The 20,141-nt window shown below is 39.7% G+C and overlaps 1 protein-coding gene across 1 annotated transcript; it reads right to left on the bottom strand.

Annotated features, from left to right (window-relative positions):
* Positions 1 to 1,488: 1,488 nt before the first annotated feature.
* LOC119883469 (high affinity cationic amino acid transporter 1-like) lies at positions 1,489 to 19,327 on the bottom strand. Its single transcript, XM_038694119.1, has 12 exons — positions 19,172 to 19,327; positions 9,696 to 10,110; positions 9,446 to 9,604; positions 9,164 to 9,335; positions 8,925 to 9,058; positions 8,622 to 8,844; positions 6,741 to 6,880; positions 5,930 to 6,032; positions 5,132 to 5,337; positions 4,878 to 5,029; positions 2,257 to 2,365; positions 1,489 to 2,182 (listed from the first exon to the last, which is right to left on the bottom strand). Exons 2-12 carry the CDS (start codon positions 10,063 to 10,065, stop codon positions 2,010 to 2,012), a joined length of 1,941 nt encoding a protein of 646 aa, XP_038550047.1. The 5' UTR covers positions 10,066 to 10,110; positions 19,172 to 19,327; the 3' UTR covers positions 1,489 to 2,009.
* Between the last annotated feature and the right edge of the window lie 814 nt (positions 19,328 to 20,141).

Here is a 20,141-nt window from a genome sequence, read left to right as displayed (position 1 = left end):
GCTGCCCTGGGAAACTGCACATACAATGAGCTGTCGCTTCTATAAAGATTAAATGTCTGACTGGCAGAGTCACTTTCAGATATATCACTGTTTTAGGTACACAATTAGTGTTGGCACAGTCTGTTTCTGAAAATACAGTAATGACCTTTGGCTTTTCAAAATGAAAGCAAGAAAAACAACAGATCTTTAACCCTATAGAAACTGCAGTTGTTCAATTATCACCTGATCCTATCACCTTATTGTACTTCATCCCATTCAGATGTATGTAAACTTAAGTGAAAATGGACTTCTAAGGTGAAATTTCTCAGACTATAAATAGCCTATAAACTTGTCAAAATCCAAAGGGTGCATTACATAGACAATATACCATGTTGTGGTTGCAGCCCGGCTGACAGTGACTGTCCTGTTTATTTCTCCTTTTTACTACCATTCTGTTTTCCCGTGTTTTGCCGGCCTCTCTGTCTCTCCTCTGCTCCCCCTGCTTGTGTTCTTCCTCTCTCTCTCCGCTCCTGAGCCCAACGATCAACACCTGCACCTCATCAGCAGCCTCATCGCTCCATCTCTGCCAGTATATCAACCCCGGTTCTCCACACAATCGCCGCTTGATCGTCGTTGCTCCTGACCTGTTTCTACTGCTTAACTCAAGCTCCTGAGAATCCTACAAGATCTATCCTGTTTCCCCTGTGATTAACCCTGTCTCTCTGTCTGCCTTTCCCAGGTTCACTCACCTCCGTCCACCGTCGTGTCAGCTGGGCTCGCCTACCTGCCCTCTCGCCTCGGCTTCCTCCACGGCGTCCTCCCGGCTGCACGAGGCACCCCGGAATCCACCTCTCCCTCAACCCCTTTTTTCCTAATAAAACCTGTTTCAATCTGAGCGTTGCGTTTGGGTCTGCTCTGTCCAACACACAACAATACCATACGGATTTCATAATTCTAGCTTGTGATAGAGCTATATCATACCTCTAAAGTTAACATTCGTTTGGGTCATAGGCACTTAAATACATCCTCTGAAGTATCTTTGGCTAGTTAAAATAGTGCAGTTTGCTGATGGCGGTCCATGAGGAAACCATTAATTAGCTAGAATACAAGTCTACTAACATCAACCCTTTCACACAGATATACTGATCACAGTAAGTACCTTACCAAATTCTACAGAGCACCATGGAGCATGTATCTGAGTTATACAGTTAATGTAAAAAACAAGCACAGATTTGTGGTTTCTATACAGTACATTTTCTCAGAAGCAAAGTATCAACATCCACTAACTTGGACCTTGAGATAAACTTACCACACAAAAGGTGCTGACGATATAGTGATATCCACAACTGGGTTTGAGAATGATCTGCTGATTGTTAATGCAGTTAATTAAAAAGGTGTGAAATAAAGGGAATTAAAAAAAACATTCTCCCATGGAATTTTGATACAGAAGCCGGCACTGTGCCCCCTAATGCCGCAAGAAGAGTGACAAACATTTCCCTGGACGTCTGCTAAACTCTTGCAAAAAAAAAAAGCTGATTCATTTAATTAAAAAGCTATGTAAAGTAATTCAGAATGTATTTTCTTTAAATAGCCCGCAAAATAAAAACAAAGCCATTTCAAGCTAGGAGAGCAGTATATCTGAATGATCGTCATCATTCAGATATACTGTGGATTAAGGAACCAAAGTAAAGTTTAACAATAGATATCTGTAAAATAGATGTCTTTAATAAAAATACTTGGGCGTTGCCTTTGGTTGCTGTCCACAGATTTAGTTGTGTTTAGTGAAATTGAAATTTATCAATTGAAGTTAAAAAATGTGAAAAAAGTGAAGTATTTTTTCACTTCAATTGATAAATGTCAATAGCTTGAAATAAAGTTTTCTGAAATTAAATCTTGTTTTTCTGATGTATGGAGATTCATAGTCTTTTAAAATTCTTTTTACTTTATGCAGACAAAGTCTCCATATGCCTGCACATGCCTGGATTTGTTTGATCTGCAGAACAAAGTGGATTAGTGAACCTCCTGTTTCCTCAAGAATCTTCATCATCATCTCCAACAGCGTTGTGTGTGTTGTGTAGGAAGGCTTCCTTCTCTGTGGCCATGGGCTCTCCCTTTATCGTGCAGGCTGGCATGTAGGTGTCAGACCTGCTCAACACTGCCTCTGCACTGTTGCGAATACCATAGCCGAAGTAGATAAAGAAACCTACAAATGGCGAAGACATTAATTCCTTTTCAAGTACAGTACTGGAGATATTATTTGACAATGACGAAAAGTACCTAAGACCATCCAGATGGCAAAGCGCATCCAGGTTCCTTTGTCGAGCTGCATCATCAGATAGACATTGATGAACAAACTAGTTACTGGGACAAAGGGCAGCAGGGGAACCTGTGAAGAGAGAGTGTGTGTATTTATCTTTTCTAAGATCGTGATCAAGGAATTTTCAGTCCTTTAAACTACGTAACCTCCCTTTATGTTTTGGTATATGAAGATATAAAGCAAAAGAAGCATTTCTGTACGTACACTATATTGCCAAAAGTTTAGGGTCGCCTGCCTTTACATGCACATGAAGGTTAATGACAACCCATTCTTAATCCATAGGGGTTAATATGGAGTTGGTCCACCCTTTGCAGCTATAACAGCTTCAACTCTTCTGGGAAGGCTGTCTAATGGGAATTCTTGACCATTCTTCTAGAAGCACATTACAGAGGTCAGGCACAGATCTGATTTCATGTGGTCTACCACTTCGTGGCTGACTTCTGTTATTTCCAATCGCTTCCACTTTGTTATAATACCACTAACAGTTGATCATGGAATATTAAGTAGTGAGGAAATTTCACGAATGGACTTATTGCACAGGTGGCAACCTATCACGGTACCACGCTTGAATTCACTGAGCTCCTGAGATCGACCCATTCTTTCACAAATGTTTGTAGAAGCAGTCTGCATGCCTAGATGCTTGATTTTTATCCACCTGTGGCCATGAAAGTGATTGGAACACCTGAATTCAATGATTCGGAGGGGTGTCCTAAAACATTTGGCAATATAGTGTAGCTTGACCACATCACATATGTGTTTTGTATTTGCTTATTAAAACTCTCCATTGAAGCTACAGTAGATTGTGTTTGCATTGCTTTAAATAGAAGACATTTCCCCAATAATTAGCCTGTGTTATTTGGTAAAGATGAATTTTATATTTGTGCCAAACCAAAAGCATGCCAAACATCCTAGGTTATTTGGTATTTTTAAGGCAGCCAGTGTGTTCCATTTCTTTTCTTTCAGCATTTAAATGTTTAAAGAGTCTGAATGCAAAACTATACACTGAAATAAAAGTGAGAAAATGTTCACTACGATGGCACGGAAGTTCATGTCTCTACAGGCTGATTATAATAATCAACTGAAATGAACAGAACTTTGTAAATAATTATGTTAAGTACATGTAATATGTAGCTGTTGGGCTAAAATATGTGCTGTCGTTTAGCAGGTTAGGACAAATAATAAACTCCGAAGAGAAGATCCTCCCCTCTTCCCTAGTCATGTTTCCATCATAATTGTCATGCAAATTTTAAGTGTACTTTTGAAATGTCGCAAAAATGAAATTGAAATTGTGAAATATGTGCGTTTAAATCAACTGGTTTGGAGCGAATAAACCGGCAAGCGTAGTTACGCCAGTAGTTGACGTTACACATGGTTGTAATAAGCAAGACGTATGGGTTCCAAACCAGAAACAAAACCAGTCACATAAACCTGATGGCCATTGATCTTAGAAAAATGGAGAGAGGTCCTTAGAAATGTGTTTCAAGCGGGCAAGTTGCCAGACATGTCCTTGCACATTATGGGAATATCTGGTGTTTTGCCGAGTTTTGCATGCCTGCCAAGAATTGCATGCACCTCCAAATAATGCTTTTAAATGCTGTAATATTCATTGAGATTCAGAAAAAATATGCGGTGATATCCCAGTTTGAGGCGGCACGGTGGTGCAGTGGTTAGCACTGTCGCCTCACCTTTCTGTGTGGAGTTTGCATGTTCTCTCCGGGTGTTCCGGCTTCCTCCCACCGTCCAAAGACAGGTGGACTAGGTTCATTGGTGACCCTAAATTGTCCTTAGGTGTGAGTGTGAGCATGAGTGGTTGTTCGTCTATGTGTGGCCCTGCGATGTACGGGCGACCTGTCCAGGGTGTACCCTGCCTTTCGACCGATGCCAGCTGGGATAGGCTCTAGCCCCCCGCGACCCTGTACGCAGGATAAGTGGTTGACGATGGATGGATGGATCCTGGACCTGTTTGATCAGTGTGCAGAGCAAGGTATCTGAAAAGGACCTTTAAGAGATGAATGCATAAATCGGCAGAACAGATGACCTGCCAATATTTGCATCCACCTCTTTTCTCAGCACAAATGAGCATTACCAGCCGCGAGGTGCATGAAATTCTCAGCAGGCATGCAGTCGGCAGGACGCCGACTGCAGAAACAGCTGATCAGTCATGAGTTACAAGTTTGCTACGTCAGAACTTATTCGGAAAAAGTGTTTCCATCTCCCATTTAGCGCATTTACTCTTTTTCGACAAAGGCAAAAACACCTCAAGCGAGTGTAAAAACTTTTTTGCAAAATTAAGGATTTTTTGCGTTTCCATCAACCTTTTCTAATGCGATACTTCAAAATGGGCATTGAAAAACGTTGATGGAAACACGGCTACTGTTTGCTTGTTAATGAACTCAATGAATTCACTTTCACAGTTTACAGCAGTTCAACTAAAATTAAATTGCTTGCTTTTAAAAGGCCTTTTTTTTAAATAAACATGTATAAAGAAGGGGCTAGTAATTTACACATCACGCTTATCACATTCTGACAATATATTAATTATTGTATGTATGGCTGTGGAAGAGTGTGAGACAACACATACCTTAAAGGCAAGCTTGGTCTTGCTCTGTGGCTGTCTCCACACAATCAAGGTGAGAATCAAGCAGACTACCATGATAGTACTGAGGACAGACACTGACCAGGATGCCAACCCTCCATGAACAGCTACAACACTGAAGACACACACCAAAACACCTGGAGGGAAAAATAGAACAGTAAACAGAGGTGAATCAATAACCAGATAAAATGTTATGGCACTTTCATCCAACTTTTCTCTGGGCTTTGTATATGTCTCACCAAGTACACTGGTGCAAATGCTGACTGCAAACCCGGACAGAGGGGACGGCTCCGTGTTTGAAGGGTAAATTAGATTCTTGATGGTGAAGCGATCGTCTGGTTGTGGTAAAATGTCAATGTTGCTTTCGTTAAAAGACTCAGCACTTTCGGGTTCCTCCTGAGTGTTGGCCATCTCATAGGACACACTGGGTTGTTCAGGCTGGTACCTTCAGACGGCAAAACAAACAGTCAAAACCAGACTTGAAAACTGCGGGACTCTCAAAACTGCAGTTTTGTTTTGCCAAGCACACAAAAGGAGATTTTTAAAATCCTAACCTGTTAAAAAACACTGCATTGCATACATAATGATGGGTTTAACAGATGTTTCTCTCTAGTGAATATGCTACACTTGATTAGGATGATTCAGGACTGTAATCTAATTTGGATGACACCTTTTAGTGAGGCTGGAGGTCAGTAGTAAGTAGGAATATTCCAAAAGAATATCTCTGAATTATTAATTAATTATATTTAACTTTGATAAATTCTCAGTGGCTATTCTTATCCTCAAAGACTCCATGATCCTTTGTTTGAAGACTGCATGTTTGATATCATCGGGGCAGCTCAGATCAGTTGTCCAGTATCACATAGAAACGGAAACTGTGAGTGTCACACTTGCACACACATTTAGAATGATTAGTCTCTGACTGGCGATTTCCTTCCCAGTGAGAGGATATACTAATTTGGTGTTATTCAGCCTGATAATCCTCAAGTGTCCTGTGAACCTTAGACTGGAAACATAAGCTGAGAGATGAGGAGCACCTGAGGACCAGCACACAGGCAGCCACCAGAGTGTAGGCCAGCAAAGTGCCAATGGACATGAGGTCAACCAGGTCTTTCAAGTCAAACAGGAAAGCCATCACAGCTGCAGGACACACAGGAGAAAAATACATGTCAGCAAGATAATAGACTTCTTCAAAGTAATCCAAAAGATTAAACCACAACTTAATGCAGATATTTTATTTTTAGGTCATTCACACTTTTAAAATCAATAATTTTCAAATTATTATGGTACAGTTCTATTTATTTACAACCGTAGGTGATTTTGCCTCCATCCTCCTTCCACAAGATAGCACTGTTACCTATGGCCTCATCTCAGCTACCTACCAGACATAAGCCCTGACACCAAGGTGGAGATGATGGGCGTCTTCCTCTCACTGACACGTGCCAGAAACGAGAAGAGCAGACCATCGCGAGCCATAGCAAAGATAATGCGTGGAAGCGGAAACATCGAGCCAAGGAGACTAAGCCAAGGATGGATAAAGAAGGAGGAGGAGGCAGAGGTGTTTAACTTTTAAGGAAAGTTAGTTAACTCTGGTTTCACACAAGGACTCAACTGCAGCCATTCTCAGCCTGACATCCTGGTAAACAATACAAGATCCTTTACTTAGGATGGTGCTGCGTCAGCTTTGTACATAATATAATTGAGGAAGAAATATTATTTGCGGGATCTGTGTTTAATGACTATCTTGGTTTTGGTTGAGTGCTTGTGGTGAGGCAACATGTACCAAGAGTGTCTTTAGGGTTCTGATCAAAAGCCCAAACAGTTAGTAGGTTTAGGTTGTGAGCTCACCTGCAACAGCACCTGATGTTACTGTAGCTGTTAAAGGGGTTTTGGTTCGTGGGCTGACGTTAGCCAAACATTTGAAGAGCAGGCCATCTTCTGCCATGGCCCAAATCACTCTGGGCATTGGGAACATGGAGCCTAGTAAACTAGTACGGGAAAAAGAGAAAAAAGCATGCCGTGCAAGTGAATGCACACAGTTACAAAATATAACAGGGGACTGTTGTCACAAAGGGGGAAGCACATTACCTTTAAAAATATTGTTTGCTGTAGCATTAAGATTTACCTTAACTAAGGGGCACAAACCATGAAAACAGCCTTAGACCAAAAATTTGTCCGGGGTGTCCACATACTTTAAGGCCAAAAGTCCATTTAAGAATGAGCATCAAAAATTTGCTTAGGCTATATAATATTCAGTAAATATTGTCCACTTATTATCTGCTATAAAACAATGTATACATAATACACATGCAAAAAATACCCACAACACATAATTCTATGTCCACATTTTTGGAAGTAAAATTAGTAAACGCAACAAAAGGCAGGGATTTCCTAAAACTTGGTATTTCAAGTTTGGGCGGGGTTTTGCAGGATGTAGCTGCTCTGAGTGCACATTCCACACTGGAGGGTGAGTTACGTTAGCACTGTACTCTCCAGTCATGCTAACATTAGAGTGTGAAAACATGTGTCCAATATCATTATTTTGGTTTGATGATAAGTTGGACTGAATGTCAAAGTATGGGCTGGTTTAATTTCAAAACCATGGAAATTTAGGCAACTACAATAACACACGGATACAATATGAGATCATTTTATTTGATGCATGTCAAGTATGAAGCCATGCAGAATATACTATTCTTGTTTTCCTATCATTTCTATATTTGGTTTTACACCTATGTACTATGTATGATAGAATGCCTAATAAGCCATTTGGGCTGGGCCTCTATCGATACAAAATACTACACTGATATAAGAATACAGACATCTGAGTAGATTTTGCTGTTGGACATAATTTAGTCCATCTGAATGTAAATATATTTTAGCACTTATTAGTTTCCAGTATAACATTATCATGGTCAATTTGAGAATTTAGTTAATTTTATTTTACCAGTCAGGTAAACCTCATTTGAAAATCTGGAGGGGTCTAATGTTTGGTTACAGGTGTGCCAGCAGTACAAGGAGCAAAAAGCTCAATGTATCTATAACCGATGATCAGAAAAAATTTAATAAAATTGTCTCTGTTTCAAGTTACAATTAAGAGTGAGGTCTCCTGTAGGTTTAAAGCAAAGATTAGCTTTATAAATCATATTTTAGGTTACGGTTTTGCTAGCTTATCCAAAAAGTGACAAGGTGAACCAATGCAAGCCGACGAGAATGCGCCTCAGGCATGTGACACTCACACATGACACAGGATTGCTTCCGGGTGAAATACCAAGTGTTTAGTGAGTTCCACTGCAGGTATGACTGGAAGCGTGTGAACATGAATGTAAACAATGTGGGTTTCTAACTGTCAAGAAAAATCTGCTTTGGAAATGAGGTAGGAAATGCATTCAACACTTTTGTTAGACTTCAAGGATACACACAATGCGTTTCAGTGAGTAACGCTGAAAGTAAAGTTTTTTAACAAGAAAACTCCACAGGCAGCTTTAAATAAGTTAAGTAGTCAGTCTCAGCATTTCATAACATTCAACTAGAAATAATCACTAAATTTACTCTCAATTGATTAGTTCTAGAATCTGTCATCATGTACTTAAATTAACAAAACAGAATATAATACAATTCCATATTCAGTGTACTGTACATGAATTATTAATTTAGGAAAAAAATATGCTAACATTTAGAAATCCTGTACAACTTATCATGCTGAGAGGTAGTAGGAGAGCCTCTTACCTGGTCGACAAGGCACATAAAGAGCCAATGGCCACTGCATAAGTGGCTCCCTCCCAGCCCACATACTTAAAAGCAACTGGCAGTGGGCTGTTCTTGTCCAGCAAGTAGTAAGGCATCATCACAGTGAGGGCTGCAGATACACTGAAGTATGCCACAAAACAGATAAGCAGCGAGGCCACAATTCCAATAGGAATGGCCCTCTGTGGATTCTTTACTTCTTCTCCTGAGGAGGAAACGTAACTGGAGATGTCAGAGGATAAGGGTTATGTGTATCGATTACCAATTTAATGTGTTCCCTCTTACCTGTAGTGGCAATACAGTCAAACCCTACAAAGGCATAAAAACAGGTAGCAGCACCCGAAAGGACTCCAGTCCAGCCAAATGGCATGAAGCCACCATCACCAAGACTTTCTTCTGATGTTAAGTGATCAGACATACTGGAAGTTAAAGAAAATTAACATTAACATTAAGCTTCTTCAAAACACAACTCTGGTATATCAGTAAGAACATTATCCATTTTGGGAGCTCTTCATTTCACCCACTTAAGGCTAGAGTTGCTGGTGGCATTGAGGATTTCTTCAGGGTTCAAGTTCCAGTTTTTTAGATTTCCTTTGACCAAACCAGATATGACCACAAACAGCAGCACCAGTACATTGATGCAGGTGAATATTTTATTTATCAAGGCTGACTCCTTCACTCCAAATGCAAGCAGTCCTACGAGTAGTTAAAAAAAAGACAACATGAAAGACAAAAGACGAAAATAGGGAAGGGTTGGGGGGTGGGGGGATAAAACATGAGAGAGATGCATAAAGGCTGCTCCTCACCTGTCAGAGTGATTATGATTAGGACCGCAAATATGTCTGGATACTCTGCCAAAAAACCTGGGGCTTTTATTGTCATGTACCGTGTGCAGAATTCCTCAATGTGCCTTCCAATCAGCTCATCAAAGGTTGCACTCCATGCTCTGGCCACACTTGAGGTTCCTGTGCAGAGGAAATATACAATATAAACCGGACATATACAATATCTGGTCTAGCAGCCAACTCCTTTCCTTTCTTTTTTAAAGTGTCTCACCAATGACGTAAGAGAGGATGAGGTTCCAGCCTGTGATAAAGGCCCACAGTTCTCCAACTGTCACATAGCTATAGAGGTAAGCCGAGCCAGTTCTGGGGACACGGGCTCCGAACTCGGCGTAGCACAGACCAGCGAGGACTGAGGCGAGGGCAGCGATGAGGAAAGACAGAACGATGGCAGGCCCTGAGCTGTCTCTGGCTACAGCGCCAGCAAGCACATAAACTCCAGCACCCAGCGTGCTGCCAACGCCCAGGGCCACCAGGTCAAACGTGTTGAGGCATCGAGACAAGCGGGAGTCTTCTGTGTTACAGTCCACAACTTTCACCCGCAGGAGCTGCTTCCCAAAACTCTTTAATGTTGCCAGAATCATCCTGGCTGGCACTCTGCACCAAAGGCTCTACAGAAGATAATTTACCTGTTGACAGAACATGGCAGGAACGATGCTGAGATTACTATGCATGTCTAAACAGACAAATGAAAAGAAGAAAGAAATTGTGCTGTCCCATACGAAGCAACTCTTTGTTTCCGTGAGCTTCCAACTTTGATTTGATGTTCTAAAAAATAATAGCTAAGTTGATTAATACAAATCTATAATATAAATCTGACATTTTGTTGTGTTCTTTTTTTTTGGAACAAAAATTTTTGGCATTCACAGTAAATTCCTCTGCCTTCCAATCAGTGGTGGAGGACATTGATATGATCATTTTGGCAGTATCACAAAAATGAAAATGAGAACATTACTATTGGTGTATTTTACATGAAGAGCATTAACCCAATGTAATAAACTAGCTTACTGGTCCTTGCTGCGTAAATTGATGTGAATTAATTTACTTCATTCACGTCAACATTGCCAGATGTTGTAAGGAGCATCTGCGTCATACTTATGACTTCTGGAATCTGAGACATTGCACAGTCAAATTTAACAATGCTTTTGGTCTGAAGAGGTCTAGTACAGCTTCTTATTGGCATACAGTAGTATGCATTATATTCTGCATTCTTCATGATCCTTTAATATGTGGATTATACTTTAGTATGTAGGATGAACTATTTGGGTGCCTCTTGTGTTCAAAGAACTGCAAAAGCTACAGAGATATTACTACTTCCAAAAGATACTCTGTTCTCCTTTTCTGTCCTCTTATTTAACTACTGTTTTCATCCGTTTAGGTATATTGTTCCAGGATAACGTGCAGGCAGCCGTAGCACTCCACCTCTGCTGAGCCTACTTGAGATATAAAAAGTTTGCCAACTTTTTGACAATGGAAGTCACATGAAGGATATCTTCTTCAGATACTGTAATGTGAAATAATTACGGGTGTTAGAAGATTAAAACGTGATGATATTTCTCAACCATGCTCTGTTTGGGACTGTGAGCTGCACTTCAGAGGCGCTATAGTTGTGTGTCGCTTTTTTGGTGAGATTTCTGCCTGATTAGAAGTGTTTTCAGTCAGTTTCGGTTTCTACCTCCTTGTCTCAACAGAAAGATAACGTAATGTACAGCAGAGTATTGGATACGTAGACTTTAAAAAAATGTTATGAATTTTTATTAAATGATGTTATGCTCGTAGTATGTGGGATAGATTTTGAATGTGCAGAAAGTTTTGAACATGAGCAGATAAGCTGCTGAAACACAGGAGCTATTGAAGAGCAGGAGTTAATAACTGAATTAAAATGAAAAATGAATTAATTTACATGCACATGTACATTTAAAGAGGTTTCTACACCAAACAAAGACACAAAAGAAGAGCGAAGACTGAACCACACCCACATGTGTGTTGACTCAGCAGGGATAATATTAAATGAGAAAAGTTGATCTACAGGAGAAACATATCTGAAAGCAATACAGAATGCCTGAGATCCTTACTCTGTCAAAGTTACTATGAATTGTCACCTGCCTCCTGAATTTGAAATTTAAAAATAATAAACATTTCTACCCTAAAGTGATGCAAAAAAGGCAGAAATTGGTGGGGAAAAAAAAATCAACAGAATGCAGGAAATTAAGTCTTTAATGCTCAACATTTTCATATAATTTGGCATTAAAATTTCTTTAAAATAGTGTGTTAAAATCTTGTATCATCTCGTTCTCGAGGACCCAGTATCGTGTCTCGTCTTGTCTCATGAGCTAAATGTCTTGTCACACCCCTAGAAATAATGCCATATCATGATGATGACCTGGACAAAATGTATATTAAAAAGTCGGCAGTAATGGACTTGTCACATTTTACATCTCAGTCACATTTTACATCTCACTTACATAACTATAAAATATAAACCAAACGATGATATCATTTCATAACAGTGCTATCTGCCAAACAATAACATTAAAGTATATTGTAAATATTGCACAGAGCATAATCCTGGCAATCCAAGATCAAACTACAAAGCCTCGTTCAAAACAGCACAGCAGAGACATAGTAAGATCTGCCCAACAACACAGATAAGTACTCACTTTCACAACACAATACAGAGCAGGATCTTCTGTCGTCACCGATATACACAGCTACTATTCTTTCTGTCAACTCAACCACTTTTCTCCACAGTGTAGCTGTAGACTCACTTCCATTCAGCTTCAGATTAATAGACCTGAGGGAGACGTTTACAAGTGCTGGTTTGACATGTGACGCAGACGCATCTTGGCGTACTAACCATTCAGGTGTCCATCTTACAAATAGAATAGAGACATCACGTGGCCTGTGGGTTCCAGATCCACAGAGCAGCTGTGACAACATTTTCCCCTCGTGCACTACTGACTGACTCTAGCAGGATCTACTCATTATAGTCAAGTCATGGAAACAAGACGGCCAGAAAAATGACCACAATTGTACTCTTTTATCTTACAGCTACCTTACCGCTGAAAAATACAGTAGTTCTACATAAAATAAATACTAATGGTTCATATTAAAAGACAATATAAATTGCTGTTTGCGAATATGCAAGACGCACAGAGGCATATTTCCACCACACTTCAGTAAATGAGGATGTGTGTTGAACACGCTTCCAAAAAGAAGCCAGGATTTGCCCAAGTAGGTTATGATGATGACCTGGACCAGACATTTCACTTGGCCCACAGTTTGATGAGACCAACATGCAGAAACTAAAACAACCCTGCTGAATGTACATACAGTTGAAACTAGAAAGAACAAAATGCATCTAAGCTAATGTGTACCTAGTGTATTAGTTAAAAATGTGAACAGAAGAAAATATCTTATATTCTATGCACGTGAGAACATTTTGTTCTCGAAATCGTTCACACCCCTCCACAGTGGCCTACTGTAGCATGCAGGAGATGTGACATGCAGAGACTGAGCTAAAAAAGGAAGGTGGGTGTGATAGGTCCCTGCCCTCTTCTCAGCCAATCATCAAACTCAACAGATGCTCATGACACACAGGGGTGGGGGTGAATTTGGAATAGCAGTATGTCACATGCTCTTCACTATTTGCCCTGAGGGAAAATACTTTTGCTCCTTTAAATGTCTTTTATGTCAGCTGGACAAAAATACACATGGAGAAGACAGCAGAGTCATCAAACAAAACTTTAATATAATATATGAGTATAACCTCAAAGAAGCAAATTGGCTCAGATATTGGTTGGGCTGGCATAGACTGGACATTGGTATAATAGACATGTAGTACTGTAAAAGGTATCTGTGGGGTTACAATAAAAGGACATTTTAATTCATTCTTTCCATGTAAAATAATGTAAAAGACTAGGGCTGAGCAGGGCTATGTGTGTGTCAAAATACCATTTTAAATCAAATATTATATGGCTACAGAGATGTCCTGGCCTAAACATCATATTCTACAGACTTGAGAAAACATCTTTGTTCGGTACAAATCCTTACAAAAATCACCCCATAATCATTTAAAGAAGTTTTTTCAATGAAAAGGAGAAATAATTAGCATTCCTCCTAATATCGCAAATCATATCGCACTTGCAAATTCAATTAATTCATTCAAAATTTTTCAGCACTATTAAAGACATTACATCCTGAAAATAAAATTGACACACTCAGTTAAGCATTAATACAGGTGCTGCATCCTATCTGTGTTGGCTGAATTCAAATGATACTGCAAGTTTTACAGCGATTTCATATAGCTGACGGACACCTGCAGAACCACCTGTGTCTGGGAAAACACATTTTCTAAGAATTCCAGTATGCAACCGCACCTTTTTCAGGTATGAGGTTTTCCCTGCATGAATTTAAAAAGACAACAAGAGCAGAGAGCCAATTCAAGGACCACTGAGCACTTGGCATGTGCATGAGTATTTAGCAGCACTACAAAAACCTGCCCTTGTGGTGTAGTACACAAAGTGCCATGTTAGGGCAATCATTAAAACAAACAGCTTACACAAGCCAAACAAACTTTCCTTTCCAGGGATGTAGACCTAGTGACACTCTAGGGCCACATGGATCTTTCACCATTAAAGCCACTAAGGACAGAACATAAGAACAACATCAGAAAAAAGGAACAGGTTTTGCTATTTTTGCTGAAACATTCTTATCTTCACAGACAAAGGCCTTAAAGTGGGTTTTGAGCACACGTAATGTTTCTTGCCCTTGTGGGGAAAAAATTAGCCCATACCACTCAGACTCACATCATCAAATACATAACTATATATTATATACATGATCAATACTGCAGTGGTGGACTAGGAGAAGTCTATATCCTGCCCTTTGGTCATATACTAAATATTACCACAACTGTCATATGATAACTGTTATTCAGTATGTATAATCTACAGGGTTATATATAATACAGCCAATAATAGTATCATCCATGTTGTAGATTATGAGATGTTCACACCCTAGTTTAAAGCCAGGTGCAGTGTCAAAAACAGTCCCCCTGAATGCACTGTTAGAGCTCAGCTGACATGGCCTTGCAGGCTTCTCACTGACTGTGTTTACATTCTGTACCTTCCTCATAGTTTGTGAATATATGCAAGAATCAGTCACAGTGATAGTGACCGAATACAGCATCTACACCATAACATTCATCTCCAAAACATGTCTAATTTCTGGTTCCCAGATTTTATCTTCACACATATGTATGAGTGTGTTGGTAGCTAAGGTGTCTCTGATATGCAGGAACAGTCTGAGGTCGGAGATATGCGTCTGAAAACTAGCTGGTACGATGGCCATTATATTGCTCCAAAATATTATTAAAAACAAATAAACTCACATTTATTTCGCAGGTGACTACACTGCCTTTTTAAAATACTCCAATAGTACCCAAATGGTCATAGAAATGTGTGTTTTACCCAATAAGGCACATAATTGTTGTTTATTTACTAAGAGATAGACTCAAAAAATCAATGGAAGGAGAAAAGCCTGATTACCTGTTTCATTTTCCATATAATTCTTTTATTAATATTTTAAAAAACACTGTAACTGTTACTGTCCTGTTTTCAGGGTAAAATTTTCTAAAATCAGATATTCCTTGCTTTTGAAACTCGATTGGTTTCTCCTCTCTCAAAGTAGTGAAACCAAGTTTTAACAGGGCCGAGTAGAATCCCTAGTATAGTTTTCAGTAGTGGGTCGCGGTGCATCCGGGCAGGGCCCAAGTAGGGCTGAACGTTTCTCTCCGCTGTTTTGACTGCTTGTACCAAAATTGTACTGAATAATTTGCCCAATACTGCTGCTATATATGCCGCATAGATTTATATGCCCCAAAGCAGCAATCTACTGTTCCACACACCAGCCCAGGTGGTGGCAGTATGTTTGTTTGCCAACCACCATTAAATGCAAAAGAAGAAGAAGGTCAGCAGCAGAGTTTTAAAAAAGGAGATTCATGGCTGGAGGTTTACAGTAACAGGGTATATACAGGAATCTTGAAGTAAAATTCAATACCTTTTTAAGACCTTTTCAAGACTTTTTCAACATATCTTAAGACTACCGCGCCACTTTGAGCTAACCGATTAAATCAGCCACACACCTTTAAAAGGGACATTTTTGAGTTTTTAAAAGGAATTTAAATATATTTATAACATATTTATTGTCATCAGGTTGTAACGCCACCTAAAAATTTAGGCATTCACCAACATTCTCAGTTGCCTATAACAGCCTGTAATGGCCAACTGTTTTCTATGTGAAGGATTGGTCAGATTTCCTGCAAAAAGCCACCGTCTTACATTAGCTATGATGTTTATGTATGCAACATTACAGCAAATCATGTGAAACACAGTGTAATTTTGTGTTTCAGTTGGTTTAAACTAGATAATGTGAGCTTGCCTGCAATGATACGTGTGATAACTTTAATCGACCACTTGATCAATACAACGAAATTCAAATAGGCCAGGAGGGAACAAAGATGAAGACAATAAACTGAGTGATGAATAACGTAAGTAGTGTAGGCGGTGTAGCACAGGCACAACCTGGAGGAGCTAGGCTAAATGACTGTATTAGTAAAGCCTAATATTATAACATTAAATTAAAAGTATATTGTTAATGTAATAGTAAACATTTAAGTTTGATATTAATAAATTCATTATGTTACTATATTAAATATAATTTCATATAATAGTATATAACTTACCACTAGTATAATATTAATTCAAATTACAGCTGTTTCAGTTTGGGGTTGTTTTTTATTCATTAACTTTGTGCAAGAAAAATGCTCTAGGCTACATGATAGTCTCCAACCTTGTTTTCGGGCAGGCTACTAACTCGTCAATAATCATAACCGTTTATGCAGAACAATGAGTTCAACATTTAGAAAGTTTGTTGCAGCACGCTCTATCCAGGCTGTTATTGATCTGTTCACAAAAAGTGACACTGACGAGAGCATCGGCTTTATGAAAAGTTGAATGTGTTTTAATAAAAGGCACTGATAAATTGCCGGCTAACGTTAGCCAAACCCACACGCTCCTTGTCTTCTGTCTTACCGATTCCGCTGCTGGCGGCGCATCTCGCTCTTGTTTTTCAGGAACGGGGCTGTTCAGGTGGCCACAGAGCGACTGGCCAACCGGGTTAAGCCCGTTACTCCTGATCGCCACTCCGAATATGTTTTGGACGATTAACATTGCGAGTCCGGCGGGGTGGGAAATTACGGTCGGTTGTATACGTAAATCTTTTTCCGGTTTGCATGGATCTATTTTTTGGAGCTTTTAAGAGTGAAATAGGCGCACGGAAGATCGCCGCACCTAACGTTACAGAAACGAATCACACAGTCGCTACTCACTGCCTGTCTAGTATTTTTGGCTATGCATTATAAATAGTACGTTCATCTACACTTTTAACAAACAAACTTTTGGACAAACAGGATTTTCACATTGAAAAGAATATCTTCTAATTTTAATACCTTGTTAAATGGCGATTAATACTTTTTAATGGCCTTAATTTTCGCAAAATTGATTTATCATCTTTTAAGACCCCGCGGACACCCTGAGTAAAACTCCTGGAGCTACTTCACAATTACCGAGATCGTTATGATGTCTCATGTCTGTAAAATCACTACCTGCTCTCCCAAAGGACTGATTTCCGAGATTTATACTTCATTACTCTGATTCTTCAGGCTATGACTCTCTGAAGCTGTTGTGGGAGCGTGATCTGGTGACATTCAACCCTGTAAACTGGGACAAGATCTGCAGCGGGGTTTTTCCTAAATGTACTTAAATCTCTATAGATAACCAAAAAAATTTTTCACCGAACATTTTTCTACACCTGTTCGCCTCCAGAGAATGTTCCCTGACTCCTCCAACCTTTGTTATAAATGTAATCTACACAAAAGTACATTTATCCACTTGTAGAAGGAGGTTCACTTTGTAGGGTGGCGATGGCGCAATGGATAAGACAAATTCCTTTGGTGTGAGAGACCTGGGTTTGATTCCTACTGTGACCCTGTGATTCCCTGAGCAAGACACTTGCAGAACCCATCATTGCTCCAGAGGCATGCGACCTCTGACATGTATAGCAATTGTAAGTCGCTTTGGATAAAAAAGCATCAGCTAAATGAATTAATGTAATCCAGGAGGTCACTAGTAAACAGTTCTTGTTGACTCCTTCTTTCTGTCTACTTAACCATACTCTAGACAATCTCTCGGGCACGGACCCCAAATCTCTGTTGATAAATCTTTTGTTTTTGGCTAAAAAATGTATCTTCCTGCGGTGGTCAACTCCCCAGATCCCTACAGTCAACATGTGGATATCACAGATTTCTGCTCTTATTCCTGTCGAGAAGTTGACTCATGACATTAATCACAAATCGGACAAGTTTTGGAGGATCTGGGAACCAGTGCATTCTTTTTTACAGAAGCTATTCTTACCATCTGTCCCTGGACAATGAGGACTGTTTGCCCTTTCACGTATTTCATGAAAGTGCTCTTCATTTACCTGTCTCCTGTCATCTTTTTAATTTACTTATTTATTTTATGTATGTAGAAATATACAGCGCATCGCTCACTGTAAGTTTGGGGTGGGACTTTTTTGTTTTGTTTTGTGTTAGTGAAAAATGAAAAAACAATAAAAAGAGTGTTACAAAAAAATAATCACTAGATACTGGAGTGTCGCTATGTTTGGTTTGTTTATGATGTGCAAATTCAGAGGTTGTCGAAAGAATATAATTCGGTGTCTGCAAGGGATCTGCCCCCTAGCGGATTCAGGTTTAATCCACCAGGTACACACAAAGTATGCAGGCAAGTAGGCCTATGTGAACAATGCCATTGTCAAAGCCTATGCATTGTTAAAAAGCAAGTATATTCAGGGCTTAAGTAACTTGCTTCTGCTTCCAACCTAACACACAAAATTAGCTCATCCAAGCATGCAGGAGAGCTTAAAACCGGTAACCATGATTTTTTTTTTTTTTTTTTACTGTAGTTTTACAAACTGATAGATGTGCAATGTTTAAGGACTGTCACTATTTATAATGGGAGTGGTTTGAGATTTCTATGTTGAAAAACAAAAAAGTTACATGATTGAAATGGGTGGTATAGCACTTTTACGACGGTCCCTAACTGTGCCTAAGTTACAGTGACAGGCGCATATGTTGGAAAGCATTCAGTTCTTTGCGATCTTAACTGTATCTATGCTCATCTTTAGTGACTTTAACTTTTATCAAAACATTGAAACTTCTTCCTAAATTAGCTCTCCAATCTATATTACAAAATTGGGAGAAATCGAGGCTTTTCACACCGAGCTATTGACGGTAACAGCAGCGAAACCCAAAGAATTTAGTTAGGATTAATTAACTTCACTCTGGTTGTAAACGTCCCCACAAAACTAACTTACTTCTGATTCACTTCACAGTGTATCATTAGTGACAACTTTGAGCTGCTCTCTCTGCTACTTCAAGGTCTGCTAAAGTACTAATCTCAGATGTTGTAAATAATGTATTGCATCAGCCATTCCTCCTTTCAGACCATGTGCACTGCTGTTTCATTATCTACTGTTTGTAAGTAACCACACTGTTGGCCCCCGCCTACAAAAAGCTGCATCCTAATAAAAAACTTTTTAACTATTAAACACTAACACTAAACATCTTACCTGCTTAATAAGACGCCATAACAAGCTTCTGACTCTTTCAACTCCTGACAATAGTCGCACGAAACGCTTTCAACAGCCTCAAACTTCTGACAGATGGTTTATTTGGGAAAGGACACACACTGCCTATGAAGGTTCCGCCCAGCTGTCTCTGGCTCCACCCGATTATCAGATTTTAAATGTTTCCTTTCTGCAACCTGCAGATGGCGCTCTTTACAAGCAAATACCCCTCTAGCTCCTCCAGCCGATGTGTTTGAGCAACCTGGATGGTCGTCAGCAACAGCAACAGTGTAGTCATGTCTTAATTTTTTTAGATTTGACTCTGTATCAGTATGCATATGTTGACGTCTTTCCCTGCTGGTCCTCCATCCTTTAATCGTTGCAACAGTCACATGTCACAACACACAATGATTACGGATCGAAGTCTCAGTGGAGAAACACAGCCGTTACGCTCCATTCTCTGAGCTTGCTGCTGTGGCTGCAGAGCGGTACCATGTCGTGATCCTCTTATTTCAGCCTGATTCTTGATATAGGCCCAAAATCTACACCAGGATTTGGGATAATTAATGCAAGACGGTCCTTACAGACTGCTCAGCATACAAAAAGGAAGCCACACCAGTCATGACTAAGCTGCATTCAGCTTGGGATGGAGAGATTCCTTCCAACCAGATCAGTAATTTTTAAGGCCCTGCTGAAAGTAGCTGCAGAGGTTCTTGAGATCAGTGGGATATTCGGGCTGCTTCATGATTCCCTTCTTTGCTTTGACTATTACTGCTACATGTATCAAAGCTTACTAAGACATAATTGGTAAAAGAAGTGCTGTATATGCTGCTTTATCTGACATTTCTAGATTTATGGTTGACTGCCGCTTACCCTGTGGGCCAATTGTGGATTGCCTTGATAAATGGGAGTCAGTGCTTTAAGTTGATTTTGAAATAATGCAGTTCCTGTGGGACTCAGCGGAGAAAGTAGC

Source organism: Micropterus salmoides, unplaced genomic scaffold (genome assembly GCF_014851395.1).
Source record: "Micropterus salmoides isolate LMB-PRFRI ecotype aquatic unplaced genomic scaffold, ASM1485139v1 Ms_hic_scaffold_3, whole genome shotgun sequence".
NCBI lineage: Eukaryota > Metazoa > Chordata > Actinopteri > Centrarchiformes > Centrarchidae > Micropterus > Micropterus salmoides.
Note: the sequence above shows the minus strand (reverse complement) of the source record. Positions and strands in the feature narration are given on the sequence as shown.

What these genes read in the sequence shown, in the direction of transcription:
- LOC119883469 (XM_038694119.1), bottom strand. Translation starts at nt 10,065, where the DNA reads ATGATTCTGGCAACATTAAAGAGTTTTGGGAAGCAGCTCCTGCGGGTG. An exon ending in ACCAGCAACTCTAGCCTTAA is followed by an intron (nt 9,059 to 9,163) that starts GTGGGTGAAATG and finishes TTTAACTTCCAG; the next exon opens with TATGTCTGATCACTTAACAT. An exon ending in CATTTGCACCAGTGTACTTG is followed by an intron (nt 5,030 to 5,131) that starts GTGAGACATATA and finishes TTTTCCCTCCAG; the next exon opens with GTGTTTTGGTGTGTGTCTTC.